At 45.0% G+C, this 17,172-nt stretch overlaps 2 protein-coding genes across 2 annotated transcripts in view; one reads left to right on the forward strand and one right to left on the reverse strand.

Annotated features, from left to right (window-relative positions):
• LOC139228805 (chymotrypsin-like elastase family member 2A) overlaps window positions 1-17,172 on the forward strand; it is an 89,077-nt gene that overhangs the window by 20,664 nt on the left and 51,241 nt on the right. The gene's annotated exons all lie outside the window — the stretch shown is intronic.
• Window positions 1-17,172, reverse strand: part of LOC139228806 (chymotrypsin-like elastase family member 2A) — a 31,858-nt gene that overhangs the window by 11,739 nt on the left and 2,947 nt on the right. The window contains exons 2-3 of the mRNA XM_070860196.1: window positions 3,931-4,019; window positions 2,009-2,106 (exon numbers count right to left, since the gene is read on the reverse strand). Of these exons, the coding sequence (XP_070716297.1) occupies window positions 2,009-2,031 (23 nt within the window). The 5' untranslated portion in view covers window positions 2,032-2,106; window positions 3,931-4,019. The remainder of the gene's footprint in view (window positions 1-2,008; window positions 2,107-3,930; window positions 4,020-17,172) is intronic.

A 17,172-nucleotide genomic window follows, 5' to 3' on the forward strand; every position in this document is an offset into this window, starting at 1 on the left:
TTATATCCTCAAAGAATTCCAGTAAATTAGTTAAACATGATTTCCCCTTCATGAATCCATGTTGCGTCTGCTTGATTGCACTATTCCTATCTAGATGTCCCGCTATTTCTTCCTTCATGATAGTTTCAAGCATTTTCCCCACTACAGATGTTAAACTAACCGGCCTATAGTTACCTGCCTTTTGTCTGCCCCCTTTTTTAAACAGAGGCGTTACATTAGCTGCTTTCCAATCCGCTGGTACCTCCCCAGAGTCCAGAGAATTTTGGTAGATTATAACGAATGCATCTGCTATAACTTCCGCCATCTCTTTTAATACCCTAGGATGCATTTCATCAGGACCAGGGGACTTGTCTACCTTGAGTCCCATTAGCCTGTCCAGCACTACCCCCCTAGTGATTATCTCAAGGTCCTCCCTTCCCACATTCCCGTGACCAGCAATTTTTGCATGGTTTTTGTGTCTTCCACTGTGAAGACTGAAGCAAAATAATTGCTTAATGTCTCGGCCATTTCCACATTTCCCATTATTAAATCCCCCTTCTCATCTTCTAAGGGACCAATATTTACTTTAGTCACTCTTTTCCATTTTATATATCGGTAAAAGCTTTTACTATCTGTTTTTATGTTTTGGGCAAGTTTACTTTCGTAATCTATCTTTCCTTTCTTTATTGCTTTCTTAGTCATTCTGTGCTGTCGTTTAAAATTTTCCCAATCTTCTAGTTTCCCACTAACCTTGGCCACCTTATGCGCATTGGTTTTTAATTTGATACTCTCCTTTATTTCCTTGGTTATCCACGGCTGGTTATCCCTTCTCTTACCGCCCTTCTTTTTCACTGGAATATATTTTTGTTGAGCACTATGAAAGAGCTCCTTAAAAGTCCTCCACTTTTCCTCAATTGTGCCACCGTTTAGTCTGTGTTTCCAGTCTACTTTAGCCAACTCTGCCCTCATCCCACTGTAGTCCCCTTTGTTTAAGCATGGTATGCTCGTTTGAGACACTACTTCCTCACCCTCAATCTGTATTACAAATTCAACCATACTGTGATCACTCATTCCGAGAGGATCTTTTACGAGGAGATCGTTTATTATTCCTGTCTCATTACACAGGACCAGATTTAAGATAGCTTGCTCCCTTGTAGGTTCTGTAACATACTGTTCTAAGAAACAATCCCGTATGCATTCTATGAATTCCTCCTCAAGGCTACCCCGTGCAATTTGATTTGACCAATCGATATGTCGGTTAAAATCCCCCATGATTACTGCCGTTCCTTTTTCACATGCCTCCATTATTCCCTTGATTATTGCCCGCCCCACCGTGAAGTTATTATTTGGGGGCCTATAAACTATGCCCACCAGTGACTTTTTCCCCTTACTATCTTATTATCTCTAATCTCCACCCAGAATGATTCAACATTTTGTTCATTAGAGCCAATATCGTCTCTCACAACTGCCCTGATATCATCCTTTATTAACAGAGCTACCCCACCTCCTTTCCCTTCTTGTCTATCTTTCCGAATTGTCATATGGTTGAACCTCTGCACTGCTCTCTCAGGTGGACGTAAAAGATCCCATGGCACTATTTCGAAGATCAGGGGAGTTATCCCCAGTGTCCTGGCCAATATTTATCCCTCAATCAACATCACAAGAAAAAAAATTTATCTGGTCATTATCACATTGCTGTTTGTGGGAGCTTGCTTGTGTGCAAATTGGCTGCTGCGTTTCCCACATTACAACAGTGATTACACTCCAAAAGTACTTCATTCCCTGTAAAGCGTTTTGAGACGTCCGGTGGTCGTGAAAAGCACTATATAAATGTAAGTCTTTCTTTCTTAAGGAGGGCTTTATTCTGTATGTGCCATAACTGACTTGGGGGTGCTTGATGCTGACACTGGGCAGCTTAATAGGACAATGTTACAACAATCTCATCCCTCACTTTAAATGGCATTTCACCAAAGAATAAAATCAGCTTAAAATATATTAATATTCATTTTTAAGTAAACCAGTCACTTACTTAATGCAATGTGCAGCTGTCATAACCCATCTCTGATCAATGAACGTTCCCCCACAAGTGTGAAACCATTCACTTCCCCTAGCAACTTGGAGAGAGATCTGCAAAAAATTCATATGTTTAGCTTCAAAAAATGTTTTTATTAGAGAAATTCTGCTTCAGGTTCATCGTCATCATTTAAATGTTTTTCCACAAAAACGCTTTTGCCAATTTTTCCCCATTTTTGTGGGGGAATCATGCTGGGGTATGGTTTACAGATGCTGGCACCTCAGTAAAGTGTCAACATAGGGACATCCCAGTCGACCCTGATCTGTTCTCAGATAATGGACACGCAGTAACAGTTTGTATTTATATAGCACCTTTAATGTAGTAAAACTTCCCAAGGCGTTTCACAGGAGTATTATCAGACAAAATTTGGCACCGAGCTACATGAGGCGATATTCGGTCAGGGGACCAAAGCTTGATCAAAGAGATAGGTTTTAAGGAGCGTACTTTGCAGCAGGGGGTCACTGAATAACGATCAGCACCAATGGAGTATTTGGACATGAATTCATGTTGACCGAACCCTCCCCCCCTCTCCACTCCTCCAATATCCCCCATAGGCAGCAGGGTTCCAAATTTCAAGCATGTTTCTGTGGAACAGAAAATAATTTGGAGCCCCAGGCTGCCCAGGGCTCAGGCAGAAGCAATTGAACTTTCTCGAGTAAGGGCGGGAAGGGGTACGGGAAATAGACATGGACTGGATCCATGTCTATTTCCCGTACCCCTTCCCGCCACTTAAATGGCACTTTTCTCATTGACCTCATGGCTAGCGTTATAGTGAGGGGTAATTATGCAGAAGCCCACGGAGCATGCTGTGCTGGAGAGGATGAGAAAATGGAAAGGAACTCTAATGCTTCTTCCCTCCTCCCTTTTGTTGGGGTATTCTCCTATGTGTGACCATGCTCCGAGCTGTATGCCAAGACTCAGTGTTGGAAAGTTGTTTGACTGCGGGCCGCACATCAGGGCCGAGCCCAATGCTGTTCCTGTCCAAAATTAACACGTGTGCTTTTCCAGCAGTGATCACTGATTAACAATCAGGAATTGGAACTCTGGCTGGTAATCGCCAACCCTAGCTCCGGTTTGATGAGGCCTGGCTGAGATTGGCCACCTTGCAACATGGGACATTCCTGGTCTGCATGATGCAGTTCCACAAAACATGGTACCTTTACCAAAAGAAACATCAAAGGGCCGAAAGTTGGTGGTTTGCGCCACCCGTTAGTGCCCACTAAGCACCTACTGACACAGCGGCATGTTGTCCTCGCCTCCCGAAAACTTCAATGGAGCGATGGGGGTGCTGCTAAGAGATAGCGTGGTGCACTATAGCGTCACCCACATCGAGCATGCAACGCATGGCACGGCAGCGGCAAAATTGATCGCCTGCTTTACCGGCCGCCGCTGTTCCCGACAGGGAAAGCAGTCGGTCCCACCAAGCATCGGGGACAAAGTGGCTGCGAGGGAGAAGGTAAGTGGCTGCAATCAACTTTATTCATTTTAAATTACATTACTTACCTGTTTGTACTGTTTGACTTACCTGCCTTGATTTCTCTGCAGGTTTTGAGCTGCACAACCTCACCTCCTCTTGAGGCTCTAGGATGCCAGCATCCTAGCGCCACAACTTCAGTAGGCCTCCCGCACTACCGCCCCTCAGAGTAACATGGAGCACTTCTCTTAGCGTTCCACTCACCTCTTGAGGCACTAATAGTGAATATCCCGGTTGGAGGCGGTAAACATCGCCCGGCGCTAAAATTAGCGCCCAGGCAGTGTCACCGCCTCAAACTGGCCTATAACCAATTTCTACCCCCAAAAGTTTCAACACATGCTGCTCACTATTTGAAATATTAAGTTTTGAATGTAAATGCAGTTTGGTTTGAGAGTTGACGTACCTGCCATGGCCAGCTGTTGGGTCTTGCATCTACACCACCGACTACCCTGGAGAGTATGGGTTGGTAGGTTGGCGTCCCACAGCCGTAGACTGGAAAACAAAACATTGTGATCGCCTCAATGCTTTTGTGATTTTAATTTTGTCCTGATTTTTCCAGCCCTACCTAGCTCAGAGATATTGAGGTCGATTGTCACAGCCCTTTCATTGCCCAGCTAGTTTAGCGCTAACCTGCGATCAAACCGACCAGCTCATTGTGGCTCTGTACCACAATGGGAAGTGAATTTACTCACCAAGTCACTTGGGAAGCCTGTGCCAACAAAAGCTTTTTATAGCTAACAGAGTTAATCCAACCAGCAGGGATAATTTTAAAGATGGTGAAGTATCAGACTTAACTCTTGAAAATGTTTGTCCATCTCTCCTAGATATTTTTTCAGTGTTAGTTTGTGATGGTACCTGGGTAACTTTCCTCTTTCTATTTAGACATTTTGGTCGCTTCTCTTTATCGCTTGGCCTGTTGCCAGACGTGGAGGGGATGGGCGTTCATCCTGCTGCCAAGTTGCTGCCGTTGGCCATTAGGAGGTGCTAGAGAGTTCTCTGTTCCATATTGTCTTTAAAGGGACCCTGATGACGAACGTCCTTTAAGCCCGATGAGGGAGAAAAAAACGCTTAAGTAATAAAATGGGAACTCACCGGTGGCGACAAGTAGAGCAGCTAAAACAAAACGCATCATGTTTGCAAACTCCTGGGGTCTCCACACATACTCTGTGACTCATATTTATACCTGGAGAAAATGACCTCGGACAAGTGTCTGCTCACCATGTGACTATCCGTTAAATTTTAACTGTGGGAAGAAACAGCATTTAACAGACGTTTGTGTCCTTGTAAAATATCTATTGATTGAGCAATAATTCTTCTTTATCTTATGCAAACTGCACCATTGCTGCAATCCCATACTTTGGAGGAAAACTAACTGTGTACAGGTCGAGGAGGGAAAATAAGGAACGCTGGCGTGAGTGAGAGAGGAAAACATCAGGGAGAATGAGAAAGAGAGAGAGAGAGAGAAACGCCGTGAGGAGAGATGCAGTGAGACAGAGAGCAAAGAAAGATAGAGAGAGGGAGGCGAGAAATGGACATTGGGATAGAGACAGAAAAAAGAGGAGGCAGGATCGTAGGAACAAGGGTAAGCTGTTCATCCTTCCGAGCCTGTTCCGCCATTCAATCAGATCATAGCTGATTGAATGGCGGAACAGGCTCGGAAGGATGATCATGGAGGCACAGACAAGGAGGGAAAAAGAGAAAGAGAGAGACAAAGCTATATGTGTGCCCTAATCTTCCATTCATAGCTTATTAACAGTCTGAACTGATAATAAAATAGGGGCCTGTCTCTCTGGTGGGTCAGATGGTAAAGGTAGTGAGGAATTGAGTCATTCAGAGTTACAACACCCTAAGTTCGATCCCTAGCCTTTGCTGAGTTGGCTAAACTCAGTCAAGGTAACAACATGAGGATGTACATAGGGTCGGTGTTCCTGAGATTCAAGAGGAGAAAAATGAGCCAGTCCTCCTGCCCTGGTCTCTATCCGGTGACTAGTGCTGAAAACAAGACATGCGCCAGATGAGAGAAAGAAAGAAAGATTTGGATTTATATAGCGCCTTTCACGACCACCGGACGTCTCAAAGCGCTTTACAGCCAATAAAGTACTTTTGGAGTGTAGCCACTTTTGTAATGTGGGAAACGCGGCAGCCAATTTGCACACAGCAAGCTCCCACAAACAGCAGTGGGATAATCTGTTGTTGTTATGTTGACTGAGGGATAAATATTGGCCAGGACACCGGGGATAACTCCCCTGCTCTTCTTCGAAATAGTGCCAGGGGATCTTTTACGTCCACCGGAGAGAGCAGACGTGGCCTCGGTTTAACGTCTCATCTGAAAGACAGCACCTCCGACAATGCAGAACTCCATCAGCACTACACTGGAGTATCAGCCTAGATTTTTTTGTACTCCGATCTCTGGAGTCGCACTTGAACCCACAACCTTCGGACTCAGAGGCGAGTGTGCTAGCCTCGCAGCTGGCACTGAGACTCAAGAGGAGAAGAATGAGCCAAGTCTCCTGCTCTGGTCCCTATCCGGTGACTAGTGCTGAAAAGAAAACGTGCGTCCGATAAGAGCAGTTTCCAATTCGGCTGCAATACCCGCCCTCCTGCCCCTCCGCCACCACCCGCCCCCCCCCCCCCCCCCCCACACGCAGCGTAGAATATTTTGCTGATACTAACTGACTAGGCTCACACATCAAGAACAGACACTTGAACAAGGTACTGGAGGGCTGCCAGCAGCCAAGAAATGCACCCCAGCAAGATTCAGCATCTTTGGCAGAGGTATTGGTATCTGTTTTACATCAGGATCTGTTTCTTACCATGGGACCTCTTTTCATTTCTGTGCCTTGTGTACTATACTGGCACAAGGGTGGAATCCTCTTTAAAGAGAAAATGAAAAATCACTGAAGTGGTGTTTGCAATAAACATTGAATGCCAATGGAATGACATACAGTGCACCAATTATATACATGCGTGAGGAGGGGTTAAACTAATATGGCAGGGGAATGGGAACCTATGCAGGGAGACAGAGGGAAATAAAATAGGGGCAGAAGCAAAAGATAGAAAGAAGAAAAGTAAAATTGGAGGACAGAGAAACCCAAGGCAAAAATCAAAAAGGACCACATTGCAGTAAAATTCTAACAGGGCAAAGTGTGTTAAAATAACAAGCCTGAAGGCTCTGTGCCTCAATGTGAGGAGTATTCATAATAAGGTGGAAGAATTAACAGCACAGGCAGCAATTAATGAATATGATATAATTGGCATCATGGAGATATGGCTCCAGGGTGACCAAGGCTGGGAACTCAACATCCAGGGGTATTCAACATTCAGGAAGGATAGACAGAAAGGAAAAGGAGGTGGGGTAGCGTTGCTGGTTAAAGAGGAAATTAACGCAATAGTAAGGAAGGACATTAGCTTGGATAATGTGGAATCTGTCTGGGTGAAGCTGCGGAATACCAAAGGGCAGAAAACGCTTGTGGGAGTTGTGTACAGACCACCAAACAGTAGTAGTGAGGTTGGGGACAGCATCAAACAAGAAATTAGGGATGCATGCAATAAAGGTACAGCAGTTATCATGGGCGACTTTAATCTACATATAGATTGGGCTAACCAAATTTGTAGCAATACGATGGAGGAGGATTTCCTGGAGTGTATTAGGGATGGTTTTCTGGGCAAATATTTGGAGGAACCAACTAGAGGGCTGGCCACCCTAGACTGGGTGATGTGTAATGAGAAAGGGCTAATGAGCAATCTTGTTGTGCGAGACCCCTTGGGGAAGAGTGACCATAATATGGTAGAATTCCTTATTAAGATGGAGAGTGACACAGTTAATTCAAAAACTAGGGTCCTGAACTTAAGGAAAGGTAACTTCGATGGTATGAGACGTGAATTGGCTAGAATAGACTGGGAAATGATACTTAGAGGGTTGATTGATGGTGGATAGGCAATGGCAAACATTTAAAGATCACATGGATGAACTTCAACAATTGTACATCCATGTCTGGCGTAAAAATAAAACGGGGAAGGTGGCTCAACCGTGGCTAACAAGAGAAATTAAGGATAGTGTTAAATCCAAGGAAGAGGCATAAATTGGTCAGAAAAAGCAGCAAACCTGAGGACTGGGAGAAATTTAGAATTCAGCAGAGGATGACAAAGGGTTTAATTAGGATGGGGAAAATAGAGTATGAGAGGAAGCTTGCCGGGAACATAAAAATTGACTGCAAAAGCTTCTATAGATATGTGAAGAGAAAAAGATTACTGAAGCCAAACATAGGTCCCTTGCAATCAGATACAGGTGAATTTATAATGGGGAACAAAGAAATGGCAGACCAGTTGAACAAATACTTTGGTTCTGTCTTCATGAAGGAAGACACAAATAACCTTCCGGAAATAAGAGGGGACCGAGGGTCTCGTGAGAAGGAGGACCTGAAGGATATCCTTATTAGGCGGGAAATTGTGTTCGGGAAATTGATGGGATTGAAGGCCGATAAATCTCCGGAGCCTGGTAGTCTGCATCCCAGAGTACTTAAGGAAGTGGCCCTAGAAATAGTGGATGCATTGGTGATCATTTTCCAACAGTCTATCAACTCTGGATCAGTTCCTATGGACTGGAGGGTAGCTAATGTAACACCACTTTTTAAAAAAGGAGGGAGAGAGAAAACGGGTAATTATAGACTGGTTAGCCTGACATCAGTAGTGGGGAAAATGTTGGAATCAGTTATTAAAGATGAAATAACAGTGCATTTGGAAACCAGTGACAGGATCGGTCCAAGTCACCATGGATTTATGAAAGAGAAATCATGCTTGACGAATCTTTTGGAATTTTTGAGGATGTAACTAGTAGAGTGGACAAGGGAGAACCAGTGGATGTGGTGTATTTGGACTTTCAAAGGGCTTTTGACAAGGTCCCACACAAGAGATTGATGTGCAATATTAAAGCACATGGTATTAGGGGTAATGTACTGACGTGGATAGAGAACTGGTTGGCAGACAGGAAGCAGAGAGTTGGGATAAATGGGTTCTTTTCAGAATGGCAGGCAGTGAATATTGGGGTGCCGCAGGGCTCAGTGCTGGGACCCCAGCTATTTACAATATACATTAATGATTTAGATGAAAGAATTGAGTGTAATATCTCCAAGTTTGCAGATCACACTAAACTGGGTGATGGTGTGAGCTGTGAGGAGGAAGCTAAGAGGCATGGTGACATGGACAGGTTTGGTGAATGGGCAAATGCATGGCAGATGCAGTATAATGTGGATAAGTGTGAGGTTATCCACTTTGGTGGCAAAAACACGAAGGCAGAATATTATCTGAATGGTGATAGATTAAGAAAAGGGGAGGTGCAACGAGACCTGGGTGTCATGGTACATCAGTCATTGAAAGTTGGCATGCAGGTACAGCAGGAGGTGAAGAAGGCAAATGGTATGTTGGCCTTCATAGCTAGGGGTTTTGAGTATAGGAGCAGGGAGGTCTTATTGCAGTTGTACAGGGCCTTGGTGAGGCCTCACCTGGAATATTGTATTCAGTTTTGGTCTCCTAATCTGAGGAAGGACGTTCTTGTTATTCAGGGAGTGCAGCGCAGGTTCACCAGACTGATTCCCGGGATGGTTGGACTGACATATGAGGAGAGACTGGATCGACTGGGCCTTTATTCACTGGAATTCAGAAGGATGAGAAGGGATCTCATAGAAACATATAAAATTCTGACGGGACTGGACAGGTTAGATGCAAGAAGAATGTTCCCGATGTTGGGGAAGTCCAGAACCAGGGGACACAGTCTAAGGATAAGGGGTAAGCCATTTATGACTGAGATAGAAACATAGAAACACAGAAAATAGGTGCAGAAGTAGGCCATTCGGTCCTTCGAGCCTGCACCATCGTTCAATAAGATCATGGCTGATCATTCACCTCAGTACCCCTTTCCTGCTTTCTCTCCATACCCCTTGATCCCTTTAGCCATAAGGGCCATATCTAACGCCCTCTTGAATATATCAATGAACTGGCATCAACAACTCCCTGCGGTAGGGAATTCCACAGGTTAACAACTCTCTGAGTGAAGAAGTTTCTCCTCATCTCAGTCCTAAATGGCCTACCCCTTATCCTAAGACTGTGTCACCTGGTTCTGGACTTCCTCAACATCGGGAACATTCTTCCCGCATTTAACCTGTCCGGTCCCGTCAGAATCTTATATGTTTCTATGAGATTCCATCTCATCCTTCTAAACTCCAATGTATAAAGGCCCAGTTGATCCAGTCTCTCCTCATATGTCAGTCCAGCCATCCCGGGGATCAGTCTGGTGAACCTTCGCTGCATTCTCTCAATAGCAAGAACGTCCCTCCTCAGATTAGGAGACCAAAACTGAACACAATATTCCAGGTGAGGCCTCACCAAGGCCCTGTACGACTGCAGTAAGACCTCCCTGCTCCTATACTCAAATCCCCTAGCTATGAAGGCCAACATACCATTTGCCTTTTTCACCACCTGCTGTACCTGTATGCCAACTTTCAATGACTGATGAACCATGACACCCAGGTGAGGAGAAACTTCTTCACTCAGAGAGTTGTTAACCTGTGGAATTCTCTGCCGCAGAGAGTTGTTGACGCCAGTTCGTTGGCTATATTCAAGAAGGAGTTAGCTGTGGCCCTTACGGCTAAAGGGATCAAAGGGTATGGCGAGAAAGCAGGAAAGGGGTACTGAGGTGAATGATCAGCCATGATCTTATTGAATGTTGGTTCAGGATCGAAGGGCCTGCACCTATTTTCTATGTTTCTATGCAAACTGTGAGGGCAGCTGCAATGGGATTAGAGACTGACAATTGTACGGAAGAAAATATTTAAATACCAAATAATACCTACACAATACCTCGCTTGTTCCTTCAAAGCACATTTCGCAAAGTATCAGTGTGTTTTCCGGGTGAAGGTTTCTTCCCACCCATCCTACTTCTTAAAGCAGTGACGTATCCCCAGAGTTCCCTGAGGCTAATTTCAGTGACGAGATCAAGTTGGCATGAGAATGTCGATTGTGTCGGAAATCTGTCTGCAACTGGGCGTCAACCCAATCTCTGCATAAGAAATAGCTTCAAAGTACCCCTCGATGTAATAAATATTTTAAAAGTTTACATATAAAACACTGCTTCTCGTTTAGCAAAGTGGGGCATTTTAAACTATTTAAAAGCAGTTCATTGTGTTCAACCTCCAAGGTTCCAAGCACTGCCTGAGAATTTACAGTAAGAGCTGCCATTTAACTCCTCGTCAGATTAGACTGACAGATATCAAGTGATAGTTAGGTGTTAAGTGGAAACTTGCCATCTGGTGGCTTTTTAGTTGCAAGTGTTTATAACATCGTACGGGGCTAGATTTTCCACAGGGTTGTAATTCCCCACCAGAAGCAAGGTGGTGGGCGGGGGGTTGGGGGGAGGTATTTCGGACCTCTGCTCTCTCGATGATATGAGTGCTACCCTGGCCATAGGTTCCGGGGTCAAGATAATTTGCATAATTTGGGTGGCGTCCTGGTGTTGCAAACTTCTCTGAGTGAGAAAGCTCTCCCATTTGCAGGGCAGCAAACAGCATGCTGCTGTAGGCTTTAAACGTAGCAGTTCAGGGACAGGAAAAGCGGCCGTATTTGGAATTGAAAGACAGGTGACCCCATAGAGTGGCTCGGGGCCAGTAGAGGGAGGTGGCCGGAGCTGTACACACAAATTCCATCACTCCATGCACCCACACCATCACTCAGTGTAGGAAGCACCTTAACAATCTTGTCAGGCCAGGCTCGATAAGAGGAGCCATGCCTTCTAAGAAGGCACTATGCCAATTAAGGTTCATAAAAGGTTCTGATTGTCATCCTTAAATACCCATTATTAATTGTCATGAAACCCTCGTGTCGCCCCTTCGACCTAAGGTGACATGCGAGCTTCAGTGCTTCGGAAGTCTTTCCAACCTTCTTTGCTCATTTCCTACTCTGTATGTACCGCGGTATGAGGAAGACAAAGGCTCCTGTTGACACCAGCACTTTGCAGCAAACACCCTCAGTCAATCTAACCCCAACGAACCACTGTTGGTGATGGACATTGAAGTGCCCCACCCAGAGTACATTCTGTGTCCTCTCTACCCTCAGTGTTTCCTCCAAGTGGAGTTCAATGTAGAGGAATACTGATTCATCAGCTGAAGGAGGGCGGTAGGAGGTCATCAGCAGGAGGTTTCCTCGCCCATGCTTGACCTGCAATCAGGATATTTCATGGGGTCTGGAGTCAATGTTGAGAACTCACAAGCCATTCCTCCGTGACTGTATACCGATGTGCCCCACTTAATGATGGTGTTGGAAGAATTTGGGACATTGGCTGGTAAGTATGATTCTGTCAGTATGACTATGTTAGGCTGTTGCTTGACTAGTCTGTAGAACAGTTCTCCCAACTATGTCACCAGCCACCCCAGATGTTAGTGAGGAAGACTTTATTGGGTTGACTGGCCTGGTTGTGCATTTGTCATGTCCTGATTCGATGCCTAGGTTACAGCCGAGTGGTCCATCTGGTTTGATTCTTGCTTTTCTTTCGAGTCATTTGGTACAACTGGGTGACTTGCTCGGCCACTTCAGAGAGCAGTTAAGAGGCAACCACATTGGTGTGGAACTGGAGTCACAAATGGGCCAGTTGGGCAAGGACGGCAGGTTTCCTTCCCGACTGAACCAGTTGGCTTTTTATGACAATCCGGCAGCTTCATGGCCACTTTTACCCGCTTTTTATTTCCAAATTTGTAAGCTGAAATCAAGTTCCCAAACTGCGGTGGAGTGATTTGAAGCCAGGTTCTCTGGATTACGAATACAAAGGCAAAATGCTGCGGACGCAGGAAATCGGAAATACAAACAGGAAATGCTGGACATACTCAGCAAGTCAGGCAGCATTCGTGAAGAGAGAAACAAAGTTAACGTTTCAGGTCGGATGCCCACTTCTACCTCGTTCCCCTCCCCCATCCCCGTCGGATACCCTGAAAAACACTTGGATGAGGCATTGGTATGCAGCCAATGTCCGTACGACCATATCTCACAGGAGCCGGCACCTTCAAGGGAAGAAAGTTGCCAGCTGGAACTTTACTGAGATATTAAAGTTAAAGCTTAACTGAAGTGAATGTTCACAATTTTTTTTGGTTAAATGACACCTGTTCGAATATCTTGATTAAATTAAGAGTTCTGGCAGTTTCACAACTTTATCTTAACCTCTGTTTGTCATTGAACAGCCTCAGTGACATGACAACAGGTTATTAATAACCACTGCCTCATGTGCCTTTCAGCACTTCCCAATATTACAACATTTGAACCACTCCAAAAAAGTGAGTTGCTATAGTTTCCTACATTGGAACAGTGACCACACTTCAAAAGTACTTCATTGGCTGTAACGCGCTTTGGGAAGTCCTGAGGTCATGAAAGGTGCTATATAAAGGGAAGTAAAAACAGAAAAAGCTGGAAATCTCAGCGGGTGAGGCAGCATCTGTAGAAAGCGAAACAGAGTTAACGTTTCGGGTCTGTGACCCTTCATCAGAACTGGAAAAGTTCGAGATGTAACAGATTCTTAAGGAAGTGCAGGGGCAGTGAGAGGGGGAGGGGAGGAAAGAACCAAAGGGAAGGTCTGTGATAGGGTGGTGGGCAGAAGAGATTTAAGAGACAAAAGGGATAATGGGCAAAAATGAGATGGTAATGGGACAAGTTAAGAAACAAAAGACGTAGCTTGGTTGGCGGTGAGGAGGGCCCTACCCGTCAGATCCTTCATGCACAGCCGGGGTTTCAGAGACACGGCACTCTGCCCTCGAGTTAGCTGTGGTGCGGACGAGACTGTCACCCATCTCCTTCAGGATTGCCCCTTTGCAGGGCAGGTCTGGAAGGAGATGCAGTGGTTGCTGCCGAGGTTCATTCCAAGCAGCTCCGTAACACAGGACTCTGTGCTCTACGGGCTGTTTCCAGGGACACACGCCGAGACAGACATCATCTGCTGCTGGAGAGCCATCAACTCGGTGAAAGACGCACTTTGGTCTTCCTGAAACTTGCTGGTCTTTCAGAGCAAGGAGATGTCCACGGCTGAGTGTTGCAGACTGGCGCAATCCAAGGTCCAGGAGTACGTGCTGAGGGACGCACTAAAGGTTGGTGCAGTCGCCGCAAAGGCACGGTGGGGAAGAGCCACTTTTAAGACCCTTCCGCCACGATAAACCCAGGGAATGGAATCAGACCCCCCTCGGGCTGTACTTGTTAATCTGCTTGTATACATAGAGCACCATATACTGAAAAACACCTGTGTTGTGCCATGTATAATGAAAGTCTCTGCACTGGTTAGTAACTTGTAAAGAAATGTAAATGTATTCTCATCCGTTCCGTGTACTGCTTTCATCTGCATAGTGCTACATGTAACGTGATTCGTGATCAGCATTGAACTGTATCCTGGAATGTAATGTAAACCTGTTCTCATCTGCTCCATGTAATACCTTTATTTGCACAGTACTACATGTAACGTGATTTATGGATTGTACTAAACTGTACCTTGAAATGAAATGCGCGCTAGTGCATTGTATGGAACTGCTGTCAGCATCCAAACGAATTGTATGGAATTGCTGACCGCAAGTTACTGAACTATTTTCCAATGTGATTGTGAAAATTTTATATGAATAAAGTATCTTTTTGAAAAAAAAGATTTGCGGTATCGAATGCCAGCGGTTTACGCATGGAATCTAAATGTGTGAATGACTTGCGTCAATCTGAGTAAATTGTACGTGTGGGCAGAATTGCTTCACTAACACTAAAGAGATTTTAGAAGCCTGCAAAAGGTTTCCAGTGCAGTCATCCAGGAACATTTTATAGTTTGTAGTGTGAAGGCAAGAGAGCTGTGGGATTACCTCCCTGAGATGATTTCTCAACCTTGGCCTAAATTTGATCTGCCTAAATTCACACCGTAGTTTTGTCACACATAAAAACAAACTAGAAGCCACTCCACATCGATGCTGTTATAAGAGGTGGCAATATTTTGCAGATCGCAGGTTGTAGACCTGAATGCGTGTCTTGAGTGACTCCTAATGGAGATCCCTGTGTTGAGTGGATATAACCCTGCATCAAATAAAGGAATGTGAGCCTCGAAACTCCTGTGGTTTCCTGGTGCGGAAGTTATGCAATCTGGACAAAGCGGGGCTGGGAATCTGGGGAGATCCTGCTGAAGAATTCTGATGGGAGAGGGCACAGATGCTTTTTATGCCCTTTCACCCCCACCATTGTCAGACGTCGGATGCTCGGGATGAATGTCCCCACTAGAAGTCCCTCCAGTTCTGCCACTTGTATGGCCAATATGGCTTGGCAGGCAGAAGTCCTGCTCCTTTGCACTTATAGAATCATGCAGCACAGAAAGAGGCCATGTGGCCCAATGTGCTCATGCCAATTAGTATCCAATTGGTCCCACTCCCTTACACTTGCCCTATAGCCCAGCAACTTTTTCCTTTTCAAGTACATATTCAATTCCCTTTCGGAAGTTACTATTGGATCTGTTTCCATCACCCTTTCAGGTTGTGCATTCCAGATCAACTCGTTGCATAAACAAAACTTCATTTCCCCCTCTGGTTCTTTTGTCACTTACTGTAAATCGGTATCCTCCTGCCAGTGGAAACATTTCTCCCTATCTATCAAAACATTTCACAATGTTGAATACCTCTATTAAATCTATATTGCACTTCTAGTGGCCTGCCAGGAATTTTTAGGGCTTAGTTTTAATCACAAGTATGGCAGGGATTTATGAACAAATGGGTGGTTGCAGCTGGAACAACACTCGAGAAGCTCGACACCAAACTTGGCCAAATTAATGAGAGGCCCATCCAGCAGATTAAACATCCACTCCCTCCACCACTAGCATACAGTGGTTGCAGCGTGTACCATCTACAAGATGCAGCAACTAGCCAAGGCTTCTAGGGCAGCATCTCCCAAACTCACAACCTCCACCACCTAGAAGGACAAGGGCAACATGTGCATGGAGGCACCATCACCTCCAAGTTCCCTTCCAAGTCGTATACCATCCCAACTTGTGCATATATCGCCGTTCCTTCATCGTTGCTAGGTCACAATCCTGAAATTCCCAATCCAACAGCACTGCGGGAGGACCTTTGCCATACGCACTGCAATGCTTCAAGAAGACCAACCACCACCTTCTCAAGGGCAACTAGGGATGGGCAATAACTGCCAGTTTTGCCAACAATGCCCATATCCCAAGAACACAGATAAAAATATGCACAGAACATTCTTAGTTGTTGGTGAACAGTGCTCTGTATCTGGTAGTGTTGGCTGAGGGAGGACTGTCGGCCAGGACACCAGGAGAACTCCCAGCTCTTCCTCACATAGTATCATGGGATCTTTTACATCCATTTGAATATAATAGCTGATCCCCCATGGCACTGCCGACCGATGAAATTAATTTTTAGTGGAAAAATCCGACCGGTCCCTTTACAGATGTGTGTGCCGACCTGCCTGATCTTCTGATAGTCACTTCACCCAGGCGATCCAATGCATCTGGTTGCACACCATGGAAAATCTTTAGTGTTTTATTTATAATTATTTAATTTTTCACATGTTTATTATGTCACAAATCTGAGTTTACTCAATTGCGGAGAACCAAAATGGATGGTGGAAGGTGAAGGAGAAGTCTTTTAAATGGTTTGATTGGTTTGATTGGTTGGTGCAGCACTCCCTCGCCTCTGAGTCAGAAGGTTGTGGGTTCAAGTCCCACTCCAGGGACGTGAGCACATAAATCTAGGCTGATACTTCAGTGCAGTGCTGAGGGAGTGCTGCACTGTCGGAGGTGCTGTCTTTCAGATGAGACATTAAACCAAGGCTCTCTCAGGTGGACGTAAAAGATCCCAAGGCACTATTTCGAAGAAGAGCAGGGGATTATCCCCGGTGTCCTGGCCAATATTTATCCCTCAATCAACATAACAAAAACAGATCATCTGGTCATTATCACATTGTTGTTTGTGGGAGCTTGCTGTGCGCAAAATTGGCTGCCGCGTTTCCTACATTACAACAGTGATTACATTCCTAAAGTACTTAATTGGCTGTAAAGCGCTTTGAGAGTTCCGGTGGTTGTGAAAGGCGCTATATAAATACAAGCTCTTTCTTTCTCATTACTAATATTGAACAGGCAAAAGTGTAGTCTGATTTTTAAATAGTATAATCAGTGCCAGATATCTTTCATTCAGGATATTTTTCCTCCAATTGGAGTCTTCCAAGTTACACATATCCAGAAAGGTGAAAGGGCTGGAAACCAGAGGCGTAATGGTCACACTTGTATCTGGCTTTAATCTGAGCATCTGTCTGATTTCACACGGTATGTATACAGGGTTTGCACCCATTAGTGTCAAGGTTGTGGGAATATTTGAAGATTAGAATGCCCGTGTGTTTCTAGGACCTTGGTATGAAGCTTTGTGTAACTCAGCCAGGTGTCGGCGGCTAATATTGAACCAGGTCGTAAAATGAGAACTGACTGTTCTCCATTATCCTCGTTGTTCACTCTTAATGTGACAGGTACGGCTTTGGCTGTGTATTCAGGAAGGCTGAGGGTTCTGCACGCTCCATGCTAACTGAGCCTTACAGATGAAGGAGGGCCTTAGGTTCAATCCGTGGCCTGTGCTGAGTTAGATGG

Source organism: Pristiophorus japonicus, chromosome 18 (genome assembly GCF_044704955.1).
Source record: "Pristiophorus japonicus isolate sPriJap1 chromosome 18, sPriJap1.hap1, whole genome shotgun sequence".
In the NCBI taxonomy this organism is placed as follows: domain Eukaryota; kingdom Metazoa; phylum Chordata; class Chondrichthyes; family Pristiophoridae; genus Pristiophorus; species Pristiophorus japonicus.